Genomic DNA, 12908 nt, shown 5'->3' on the forward strand with positions numbered 1-12908 from the left:
TGTTTTTGACTTAAAGCCATTAATATTGAAATATAACATTTTGGAAATTCCTTAGGATTGTGAGAGAATGTGTACTTCATTTAGGTGTACAATTACAATTTAATAATATCTTCAGAATAGTTTATGAAGATGCCAACTTATTTTAATGACTACTTTTCAAATTTAATATTGCCTATCTGTGTCAACAAAAGTAGGATCTTTTTGACAAGTATTTGCCATATGCTATTAGCTAAAATATTTTTATTTTTATTTCTTGTATTTAAAAAGTATGATAAAATCAATTCTATGCTGTCTACTTAAGAAAATTTTAAAAAATCCTTAATGTATATTATATATGTGTATATATGTCAGTAATTGCTTTACAAATAAGGCTGTGTCTATTAAAATATTTTACTTTACTATGTATTTTTCCTTACTTCACATACTAATCATAATATTATATATATTGATAAACATATGTAGCTATATTACATACCTGTACTTATGCTTCTTACTTGATTTCTTAGTGTCTTTATAGTTTCAAAGCTGACTCATAAAGCTTTTTTTTCTTTTTATTTGTTATATTGAATCTGTTGGTGCTCTAGCATAGAAATTTTTCTTTTTTTAAAAAATCATTTTAAATTTATTTTCACTTACAACTTGTCTCCTTCCCCCTTCCTTCTTCCACCCATTGAGAACACAAGAAAAACAAAGCCCATTACAAATATGTGTAGTCATAGCATAGAAATTTGCTGCTGTTATAATGCTAATTGGCAGAGGCTCTCCATATTATAAGCTAGATCTCTGAACAAATTAGTTTTTTAGTTGATAGGTTCTCCATTTCTTGAACAACAACAACAAAATACCAGCCAGCATTTTGTAATGTTTAAATTCTAGTTATTAAAATTGTGATGCCAAAAAATGAATTACACCTAAGAGCTTTAAAGCAGCAACATTGAAATAAATAATAAAACAGTAAAATTGTTACCATTATCACAATCTTGTTTACTAGCCATTTAGTAAATTTAAACTATAGTGGAACACCTTTATAACATTGGTGTTTGATGGGGTGGAAGGAATGGGAAATGACAGACTTAATAACTGTGCTCTTGGGGAAATGAGTTTTGTTAGCTTTTGTGTGTGTGTAATTATATTTCAGAGAATAGGTATCTCTAAATTCATGTAGTAATGAGCCACTTAAAAAAAAGGGGACTCTACTGCATTTTTAACCAACCAACATTTTGCCCTCATGTAGACTTATGCAGTTACTGCATAGTCTTTTTGTTGCATTACATTCATGCACCTGCTTCTGGATATGGATGAAGAAGTTGATACTTGATTGAGGAATAATAATTTTAAGATTATAGTCCTTTCATATTTTCTTATAGCTTTTAATTGAGATATAATTTTCACTTACTCCCTTCAACAGGTATGGCAAATCTCTTTTGTCTTTTTCTCTTAGAACATAGTAAACAATTTAGTAATTCCATATTTTTTGTTTCATTTGATAGCAGAAATCTTTTTTAGGATATATACTGTGTATGTATGTGTATGTGTGTGTATGTGTGTGTGTGTGTATGTATGTGTGTGTATTTGTGTGAGTGTGTATGTATTTGTGCATCTGTAGTTAAAATCAACAGATTTTTAAATTTCCCATTTCTTATCAAAGTATTTAAAAAGATTTTAAAATTTTGTTCCCAGTCTTTCTCACAACTTGGCCTCTCTTTACCCCACTCTTTGATCCAATCATATTGCTATGTTCCACACACAAAGCCCATCTCCGTGCCTTTGTATTAGCTGACTCTCTGACCTGTACTGCAGTGCCTCTTCCCTAAAACCTCTCAGAATCCTTGGTTTATTTCAGGAATCAGCTTGTGTGTCTCCTTTTTGATGAACCTTTTCCTGAGTCCCTTCACTCTCTCTCCTACTCTCCCTACCAAAATTAGCTTGTATTCATCTTGTATATGTTATGTATGCATATGTCTATGAATGTGTTGTCTTCTGGGTCTCTTTGTCTTTGTGTATTGCTATTCCTTATTTCTGATGGGTAGTAAACACTTACGAAATTGCTGATTAATCAATTGATTGTTCATAAACAAGCACTGTGATGGGGGTAAAACCAAGCTTCTAATGTCTTCATTAAAATTAGGCAATGCCTGTATTGGATAGATAGGTCTGGGTAGTTTTTGGAGATGCAAAATAACTTCCCTGAATTCATAAGATTCAGAAACGTATGATGGACATATGACTAAGTACAAATACCTCTTCTCATAGTCTGACACATTTTTCACTTCCCTCCTCATTAATTTCTAGTATGAAGGCTATCTTTGCCAATGTCAGTCAGAGTATTGTCATTCTAATATGTTCGGAATGTGACCTGCTGACTACTTTGTCTCTAAACTATCACTTTACATAATGTATGGCTTTTGTTATTTGTAGCATGTACTTTGGCATTGTGGATGATATTTTAACATTTATTCATTGACCATTCTTTCCTTATATAAGTAAAATCCCATTATATCGAACTCCATGGAACAAACAATTCCGAAGATATATACCTATGTTTTCAACTGTTTTGTCCATAAACCTCCACCTTCTGAGCCATTCCTGCTTTGTCAGTAGTTTTTAGGGAGAATTTCTTGATTCTTTATTATAAATGAATAGTCTTTAGCAATATAGATACTTTTCATTCTTTTACCCTGAAAAGAATTTTGAATTTTGGGAAAAAAAAAAAACCTGTACCCCTTGCAACCTGCAGATACATTTTTTTCTTTTCAACTTCATGTTGGCAATAAATGTTTTAGTCTATCTAATGTCAGGATCATCTTGTTTTATTTATCTTCATTTATTTGCTTTTTCATTTATCTATTCATTTTGTTCATTTCTGATTAGATGACTGACTGACTGATTGACTGGATGAATGAATGAATTAATGAGTCAGTGAGTCTCCTCAGCTTGCCTAGGCTGGAGGTATAGACTCGCTTAGGGTCTGGATCCCACTACTGACTAACACAGACCAGGGGCAGGGAACCTGTGGCCTCGAGGCCACATATGGCCCTCTGGGTCCCCAGTTATGGCCCTTTGATTGAATCAATCAGACAAAGGGCTACACTTGAGAACCTAGAGGGCTACTTGTGGCCTTCAGGCCACAGGTTCCCTGCCCTTGGCACAGATGCTTTGTGTTGCTCCATTTCTAATCTGGGCTAGTTTGTCTCTCCTTAGGCAGCCTGGTGGGCTCCTAGGCTCTCGTACCCTTAAAGGCTCACTACATATTGGTATCAGTCAGCTTGTATATAGATTCCTGATTGGCTTTGGCCTTACTGAAGTTCAGAACTTCTGAGTTCAAGCCATCCACCAGCCTTAGTCTCCCTAGTAACAGGGATTATAGGCATGTGCCACTATGCTTGACCTAAAATCAGCTTGTTAACAAGAGGATATAGATCTTTAGTTGTGACCTATATATGCTGTTGTGTATATGCCTACATTATATGTGTATAGTTAGTTCAACAATTATTTGAATGCCTCATGCGTCTTTAATAGCTCTGCCAGATGGTTTATCTCTTCTTGACTTCTGAAAGTAATTATTGATGAAGACTAAGTTTAGGTTGTTTCTTGGTAAATTAATTAAGATTCTAGAAATCATTTCTTTTTCAATACTGATTTAGCTTATTAGAAGAATGAAATTCATAAAATCTTGGTTACTTTCTTGACTGATTTGTTGTGTGAACACAGTTATAGTATACTTTTTCTATTTTCTCAATATGTAGGGTACAAATAAGTTACTTCTTGTAGTGATATGAGTACTAAGAGAAATTTTGAGGTAACATTGTGTGTGTGTATGTGTGTGTGTGTATTTATATAAATATATACACATATATATTACTTTAGTTTCTTTTTTTTTCCAACTCATAATAAAGGACTTTCTGAAGAATTTGATTCTTGGCCACCTTCTTCATAGGAATTGGGAATTTCTTTGTGTTCAGCTTATGTTTGAGCATAGCGTTTTCTGTATCTCCTAAGTCTGTTACATCTTAGTAACCAAATATTGGGCAAGTTGGTATATATTTACAGTTTTCTAAATAAGCTAATGTATTTTCAAATTTCTTATTTTAAATATTTGTTTGATTTGATGTATTAATGACATGAAAAGATGCTTTAATTATAACTGTCTTTTAAAAATATTTATTGCAGGGAAACTTACCTAAGTATTCTCATAATTCTCTGATGGTTCAAGCAATAAAGACTAACCTAACAGATCCGGACATACATGTGCTCTTCTTCGATGTGGAAGCTTTGATTATTCAGCTGCTGACTGAAGAAGCCTCTAGGCCGAACACTGCCCTCATTTCCCCAGAGAGTTTGCATAAAGCATCTGGCAGTGCTGACAAAGGGGGCTCTTTCCTGACTGGCAAAAGAGCAGCCGTACTCTTCCAACAAGTCAAAGAAACAATCAAAGAGAACATAAAGGAGCATCTCCTTGATGATGAAGATGAGGATGAGGTGATACTGAGGCAGAAGAGAGAAGAAAGTGATCCGGAGTACCGATCTAGCAAATCTAAGCCATTGACTTTATTAGAGTATAACCTGACGATGGATACTGCAAAGTTGTTTATGTCCTGTCTTCATGCCTGGGGTCTGAACGAAGTTCTAGATGAAGTTTGTCTTGACCGCCTTGGAATGCTTAAACCCCACTGCACAGTCTCCTTTGGTCTTCTGTCAAGAGGAGGCCACATGTCATTGATGCTTCCTGGGCATAACCAGCCTGTATGTAAGCCATCCTGTGGAAAACCAGAAGGGGAAAGAAAACTCTCAGCTACTGAGGGAGTAGGAAAAGGAACCTATGGAGTATCCCGGGCTGTCACTACTCAGCACCTTCTGTCTATTATATCTTTGGCAAATACTTTAATGAGTATGACCAATGCAACTTTTATTGGTGATCATATGAAGAAGGGCCCTGTCAGGTGTGACAATGATTGATTGATTTAATTTCATTCGTTGCAATTTATTTTGTGCTTTTTTTAAAAGGTCCACTTTGTCTCTGATGAGTACTTCTTGTTTTCTATGCTATGCAGAGACGTGTACATAAAGAATTCTTTTAGTGTGTTCTTGGTATAGTATTGTTTCCTCAATTGTAAGAGCAAATAGAATAAAGTTGTACCAACTAAAATAGTCAGCCATATGGATACGGAAGAGATTGATATGGAAGAGAGTAGATTTTAGGTGTGGATTTTATTTATAGTGACATTTCAAGGTCAGCTCTTGATTAAATACTATCCGTAGAATTCCTGCCTACTAAATGTTTCCACTAAAATGCAATTCAGGATGCTAAATCTAGTTAGCATGATTGCTCTTATTGTATATCCTTGTCTATTCAGTGATTTGGTTTAGATTTTTGTGTAAAGTGTAGTAATGCTTTAGTGCAATAATTAGGAATTTATTTAGGACTTCTAAAAGCTCTTTTGGGGAAAAAAAGCTTTTTCTATGCAATGGAGCTCTCTTTCAATGCCACCAGAACACTAAGACTAAATTGTAGCTTCATATTTTCATGCAATTATGAAGAAAAACCCAACTTCTTAAACCCTGCTTTTGTTCTTTTGCTCTCTGCAAGCTGATCTACGTTTTTCATTTTATTAATTTGATGGCTGAAGGACTTCCTGTGATTTCATGAATATAGGGAACTCTAGGATAAGGAAACTTCATACCACTGCAGGCTGGCAACTTTTAGCTTAGAGGGTTGCTTCAAGCCCTGAGTGGTTGAGTGACTTCCCCAGAGTCACACAGCCTTTATGTGTGATAGGTAAGGCTTGAACCCATGTCTTACAGGCTCTGAAAACAACTCTCTTTTTACTGTGCCACAATGCCTCTGTCTCTCTCTCTCTCTCTTTATCTCTTCCCCCCACCCCTTCTTTCTCTCTCTTTTTTTTAAACTGTGGTTGGCAGTGTACTATCTTAATAGAGCCATGCTCTTGGATGGCAGGGATTTAAGAACTTTTAAATATTTAAATATTTCCCCCATATATGCCCTGTGATTGGTATTATATAATCAGTGACAATTTTTTGGGTTATCTTGACTAGGTTTTAGGGTTACAGACAAAGCAGATATTCTGTATGCCATTGCAGTTTGTTAGCATTTGGTGCATTTTGAGGGGGTGTGTGGCTTACTATATTTAAATTTTTATTATTGTAAATTAGAGAACATTCTATATGTTCATTCTTTTAAATGCCATAAGTATTTAAAATGTAACTTGTTTACTACCATTAAGTTTAACTATATTATATATATGTTTTTTTTAAAGGCCACCTAGGCCAAGCACCCCAGACTTTTCTAAAATGAAGGGTTCCCCTCCGACTTCCAGTAATGTTGTGCAAGGACAGATTAAACAAGGTAAAGTTGAATTTTATTATGTAATTGATTTGACATTTCAGCTTTTGAAACTGAAGAAGTGTAGGTAATATAATGTATAATGAAAAAATTTAGTTTGTTTCTGATTGTTAAAAGGAGAGGAAAGTTTTTATATTCCAGATAAAAATTTGGGTAATTAAGATATCAGTTAAAAAATATGATTTACATAGTAATTGACAAGTGGCTAACTCATTCAGACTTGTCATTTTATGGTCTGTGACTTGATACGCATACAACAGAAACACCTTAACTTTGTGATATCAAGGGCTGAATTGGAAGTGTACCTGGAACCTAAAGGTTGTGTTTATTTTTTATCAGTGTTTTAAAATGTTAAAATCCATAGTTCCATTCTTTATAGTAATCTTTTGTCATCATCAGGCAGATTATCTGTGTTATGAATTAACAATCACCAAGGATTCATTAGGCACTTACTATGTGCCTGTCTTCTGCTAAGCATTGAGGTTACAAAGAAGAAAAAAACAGAGCCTTCCCTTAAGGAGTTTGCATTCTAATAGAGGAGATAACAATTAAGTATACTGGTACATACAAATACATACACAGTAGACAGAGGGTAACCTTAGAGAAGAAGGCAGTAGCGGCTGAGTGAAGCAGGAAAAATCTCCAGTAGAAGGTGATTAGTGAACTGATTTTGAAAGGAGGACAGAGATCTTATAGCCCTAGACCCAAGGAGAAAAACCATACCAGGCACCTAAAGCAGTCAGTGCAAAAGCATGGTGATAGAAGATGAAGCATTCTATTTGTGAAATAACAAGTGGGCCTATATTGCTGATTTGATCAGAAAGGTAGGAAGGGGCTGGATTGTGAAAAGGTTTAATTTCCAAACAGAGAAATTTACATTTGACCCTGTAAGTGATAGAGAGCTAATAGAATTTATTGTATATGGGGCATGTGACATGACATACTTAGATGTTAGTAAAGTTGCTTTGGCAGTTGCGTGGAGGATGATTTGGAGTGGAGAGAGACTTGAGATCCAGAGAACAGTTATGAGACTTTGACTCTAATGAGAGATTTTTTTGTCTAGATGAGAGATGAGGAGGGCCTAATCTAGGGTGGTGGCTGTGGGAGTAGAAAGAAGGAGAGTTCTGTGAGAGATGTTGTGGATAAAGAAGTGACAAGATTGTACATTGATTGGACTTTTCACTTTTAAATTATTTTCAAAATGATCATTCCTTTTTATTGAGATCACTGTTGATGTGATCATTTATTTGTTTTCTGCCTGTAGCTGTTGTCTAACAGGAATTGGAAGGGAAAGAAAGTTGAGTTTCTTCCACCTCACTCAGCCACCAGGAAATGCTTTTTTTTTTTTCTCATGAAGTAGTTGTTGGTCTCTAGGGCATAACTAAGTCTGAAAAATGAGCTACTAGAGAGAGATAGAGAAGGGAGGGGGCAGGGAAAAGGAACAGTTATACTTAGAATTGTTGTTCCTATTGATCTGAGAGGTGGTGTTGTCTGTTTACAATTTGGAGTAGGGAGTAGTAAATAGTTGAGCTTTTTATTACTCAACTCTTGACTGGGTAGAGAGAATTGTTACTACCAAGTGTTGATTTCATTGTCTTTATATTTGAAGTTATATTACGTTTGACATATACTCTGAAATCCTAGAACATCAGCTGTCTCCCAAAATGAAATAGCAGTGGTAGTGCAGTGGAAAAAATGCTGAGTGTGAATCAGAAATTTTGGGTTTAAGTCCTAAGCTTGATGACCTAGGATAAGTCATTATCTCTTTGGGCTTCATGTTACTTGTGTGATATGTAAGATGTAGGATCTAATTGGTTTCTAAGATTCTTTTCAGTTTTAATGTTCTAAAATTCTCAATTACTTTTAGTTTATCTGCTGATTTTGATTCTATAGTCTTTTATATCTTTGTCAAGATAACTGAGAATTAATTGCAATTGGTGTAGCTTTTATTTTCTTTGGTATATTAAAAGAAACTTTTATGTTTCAAAAAAAAAATTTAAACTGCTTTAAATTGCTCCTGTTTGGCTTTCTAGATTGGGGATGAAATGTCATAGATTTAAGCCTGCAAGCCTCTTGGAAATAGCTAACGCCCATCTAGAGTAATAATTTGTAGATATTTTACTACCATCTTAGGTATTTGAAATTTCATATTCACTAATAGTAATGATTAGTGACAGCTACTATTTATATAGCCCTGTAAGATTTGCACAGAGCTTTATGTGTGTTAGGTCATTTGATCCTCAACCACCCAGTGAGGCAGGTACTATTTTTAATGGACATTTTACAGATGGCAAATTTGAGATGAAATGAAGTGACTTGTCTAGGGTAACACAGTTAAGAAGTTTCCAAGGAAGGATTAGAACTCAGATCTTCCTGACTCCAAGTCCAGCACTTTATGTAGTACATTTCACTGAAGCTGTTCTTTGAAGCCTCACCATGATGTGGAAATAGTCCTCCTTTTTCAAGGCTGTGCCAGCATGACAGGCTCTTACACTTTCTTTCAAACTGGAAAGACTTTGTGTAAAGGCCTAGTGGCGCATCTGTATGTTACTTATCTGAAGAACAGACTAGTTAAAAGTTTAGGAGGAGACTTATAACCAAATTTGCCTTAGAGCTGTACATTTTTTAGCCACAAAACTTCAAAGACCATCTAGTGTGTTTTAGAAGAGTTGAGATCTGGGAAGGTGAAAGAACTCCCCACACTGATGAAATAATAGGTTTTTGAAATACTTGCACCAGACGCTGGGTTTTTTTTCCTAGAAATGTTTTATTCAGATTTTTTTATCTTATAATCCAGAGAGAAAAAGTTAACCAATAAATTCATGGGTGGAGCTCTTTTGTTGGATTGTCCATTAAATTTTTACCCTTTTCTTGCGTATAGTTGGCCATTTGTCTTTATCCTTTAGTTTCTTTTTACTTGTGGAAGTAGCTATTAGATTAAAAAAAATCAAGCCCGAAGTAGTCACACATATTTCTTTCCTTCATCTTCTATGAGAAATATTTTTTGGCTAGTGGGCAAAATTATTCTTCATGTATTGTTTCAGACAATTTTGTTCAAGCTCTCCAAATTGAAAATACTACTTTTGAGAGAAATTTTCTATTTTATCTCATATTCAGTTAGAGTGGTTCAGTTTATACATAAACTTTATGATTAAGCTTCAAGATTTATTTATTCAATTTTAAACAAAAAAGAGGCCCAAATCCCCACAAACTTACTATTAAAAAAAAAGCCTGAGTATTTAGTAAGGATATGTTTTTAGTTTAAGCTTGAATCACTAATCTCTAGGAGGAAGCCCTCATAGAGAGTGACACCTTAAGAGGCAAGCAGTCTTCCCATTACATTTTAAAATCTTACTGAAATACTTTTAAAGAAATATACACAAGAAAAGAATAGTAGGATGTAATGCCTTTCATTTAATTAGCTTAAAGTCTCATCTCAGAATTACTGCTGTTAAAGAGTATAAAAAAATTCTTCTAGTAGATATTTTTTTCTTCAACTTATTTTTCATTCCTGCACCAGTAGGAGATTTTTGGAGAGTGCTTCAGCAGTAGTATGTGACATGTTCACTTTGTATCAATCATGCCACCAACTTACTGGTGTTGAGTTGGTTGACCTGGTCAAGTCAGTCCACTTTCTGTTGGTGCAAATGGCTCAGCACTGAGGCATTAATGCAGCTTCTCCTTGGCAAGGAATTGAGTGTTGAGAGCACTGAGAAGGACATTGAGAATTGAGACTCTTTAGAGCACTCATTTTAGGCAATAAGGTCAGCAATTTCCATTTGGATAGCATTGCGCAGTAAAACACCCACTAGCCTCTCAGATCCTTGTCTCTGGCAGCAAAGTCCACAGATATCCACAGTCTCAAGTGACATGGGTCAGACATTATGGAATGCAGTGGGCTCTTTCAAATGGAATTGAGCTTTTGAAGTGTCCTCTGATTCTACTTTAGCAGTTAGGCCACTTTAACTTTATTTTTCTACTCTATCCAGTTCATCTCTCTGTTTTCATTGTGATTTATGATTTCCTTTTCCTCATATTCACCTTGGTGTAGTGCACATAAAGCCATATATCTGCAGTTATTCCAGTAGTTGTATAGAATCAATGTTCATTAGGAATTCACATATATTGGTCTAGAGTTAGTTGCGGAAGCTGCCTTAAGGTCTACACAAGAGAAATGCCTGCATTTTCTAAGCTAATAGTCCTTAAATTTAATTTTGAGATGAGAGATAATATAGATAAGTCTTCACTGCACTATAAACAAATCTAGGAAGCTTTATGGCAAAAGGATGTTAATTACAAGGCTTCTATATTGTAAAGACTCTTTTTCAAAAACTAAATATTCAGAAGTGGAAGAAGCTGATTTAAATTCATGAGAAACAGTGAATTAGATTTTACCAGCTAATTGTTTACTTGGAAGTTTTTTGTTTTTTGTTTTCTTTTTAACAAAACATCAGTGAAGAGGCAAGGATATTGAATGTTAAAATGTCAGGTAATCAGATTCATGTTGTCATAATGGTGATCTCTTAAAATTTTTAAGTGCTTCCCATTTTTTTTCAGAGATCTTTTATGTACTTTCACTTATATATATGATTCCTATAACAACTGAATGAGGTAGATCGTTAGTCCTGAGTGTATCTGTCATACAAAAAAATCTAGGTTTATGTAATTTTATGTTTATTAATTACTATGCTCCTGTAGGCCTAGACCAGCAAAATGTAAAGAGAACTTTTATTGGTGCTTTACAAAGCTAACTTGCCGTTTTCCTAAAATCATTCTATCTTGTTGAAAATACTTAATAGATTGTATTGAATAAGAATTGATCATTCAATACAGCATTACCCCAGAATTTGGGACTAAGCAATATTAATGATGAAGCCTGATGGTTGATACTAAGCTTGATATTAGGCTGTAAATGAAGATTTAGTATGTTTGAATATTGATGCTACTTCTTTAACCACAAGGATATTACCATTGCATTATACAAACCTAAACGTTTTAAGTAAGAAGTCTATACCCTATTTTTCAAAATCAGGTTTGACTTCAACTACTCTGATGATAAGTGGGGAAATGTCTTCTTACTTATTACATGGTATAAAATCACTAGAAACTCAGATTAAGGCATGTAGAATACCAAAGCTTCCTATTTCCTCTTTCTGTGGGCATGTCAATGTTTAGTGATAGCAAAGGCCCAACTTAGGCATCATTCAAGTTAGTGTTTAAGTTACGACTTTCCTTTTCACTCTGATGAACCTGTTGTCTCTGATGGTCCTACGTCTCTAGGAAACTCATTAATGTCTCTTTAGAATGTGCATAATCAAGATTTTTATATCTTTCTCATGTTTGTCAAGAGTTCCATGGACTTCATCAGACTGCCAAAGGGGTCCATGACATGAAAAAGATTAAGAACCTCTCCTATAGAGAGAGAAGCTAACCAATAATAGAACACCCACATTAAGGGGTTGGGAGAGGATTAGTAGTTTAGAGAAGAAGGAAGAGAACCGGGAGACAGTGGTGCCTCTCCTATCTGAAGCCAAGAATGGAGAGAGTATCTAGCCGAAGGACGTGATCAACAATATTATATGCTACAGATAGATCAAACAGTATGTGGACTGAGGAAAGGCCATTGTTAAGAGGTCATTTCTGATCTCTTATGGGAATCAAGTTCAGAACGCATGAGGGTGAGGACAGAGTAGGTGGAAAATGGAGACATTGACTGTAGATAACTTTTCCTAGAAATTTGAAAGAGTAAAAAAGAGATGTAATGGTATCAGCATGGGGTAAAAGAAGTAAGGGAAGGCTTTTTTGTTGTTGTTACATTTAGGGAAAATTGAGTTCATTTATATGTCTGAAGAAATCAATAGAGAGGGAAAGATTGAAGATTCAAGAAGAGATAATTGTTGGAGCCAGATCCTGGAGGAAGCAAGAATAAGGGACCAACCTTAACTCCACAGTATTCTCTGTGATAAGGAGAGAAAGGAGTAGAAAAGAAATTTTGAGCTATGGAAAAGGGGATAGAAGAGAACTCTCATCTGTTGGCCTTAATGTCCTTATCGAAGTAAAAGGTTAAGCCATTTACTGTATGTAAGGGGAGGGGGGATCTACTCAAATCTTGGGGGCCTGAGCAGAAAACGTTTGGAATAGTTACTATGAAATAAGACAAGAAGTTAATAAGAGTAGAAGATAAAAAGATTGTCAAATAGTAATTGGGTGAACTACTGGAGTTATATACTATAAATTTGTTATGGACAACATGACTTTCCTTTCTTGACTTTCTCCAGCTGTGTTCAGGCCCAGGAATGGGGAAATCAGATTCCAAGGGTTACCCAGGGATGAGAATGAGCAGTGGAAGGTTGGAGGAAGGAGAGATTCTGCCATGGCTGGTGAATCATTAAAGTTGTGGCTCATGAGGTCAAAGCTGGGGATAGAGGCAAATGAAGCCCTTAAGGGTTAGGGAAATTGTGTTTCTTTAAGAGTGCTGGACTTCATTGTGAAGGGAGGGAACAGGCTTAGTGTGGTATTGTGGGAAAGGTGAAACGTCTTTGGCAAG

At 35.2% G+C, this 12908-nt stretch overlaps 1 protein-coding gene across 2 annotated transcripts in view; it reads left to right on the top strand.

The window, feature by feature from the left end:
- Nucleotides 1-12908, top strand: part of WDR7 (WD repeat domain 7) — a 489834-nt gene that overhangs the window by 129046 nt on the left and 347880 nt on the right. For both annotated transcript variants that reach the window (XM_036757317.1, XM_036757326.1), the window contains exons 15-16: nucleotides 4171-4940; nucleotides 6276-6364. In XM_036757317.1, the coding sequence (XP_036613212.1) occupies nucleotides 4171-4940; nucleotides 6276-6364 (859 nt within the window). The remainder of the gene's footprint in view (nucleotides 1-4170; nucleotides 4941-6275; nucleotides 6365-12908) is intronic.

The sequence above is a fragment of the Trichosurus vulpecula genome, chromosome 1, assembly GCF_011100635.1.
Source record: "Trichosurus vulpecula isolate mTriVul1 chromosome 1, mTriVul1.pri, whole genome shotgun sequence".
NCBI classification, from domain to species: domain Eukaryota; kingdom Metazoa; phylum Chordata; class Mammalia; order Diprotodontia; family Phalangeridae; genus Trichosurus; species Trichosurus vulpecula.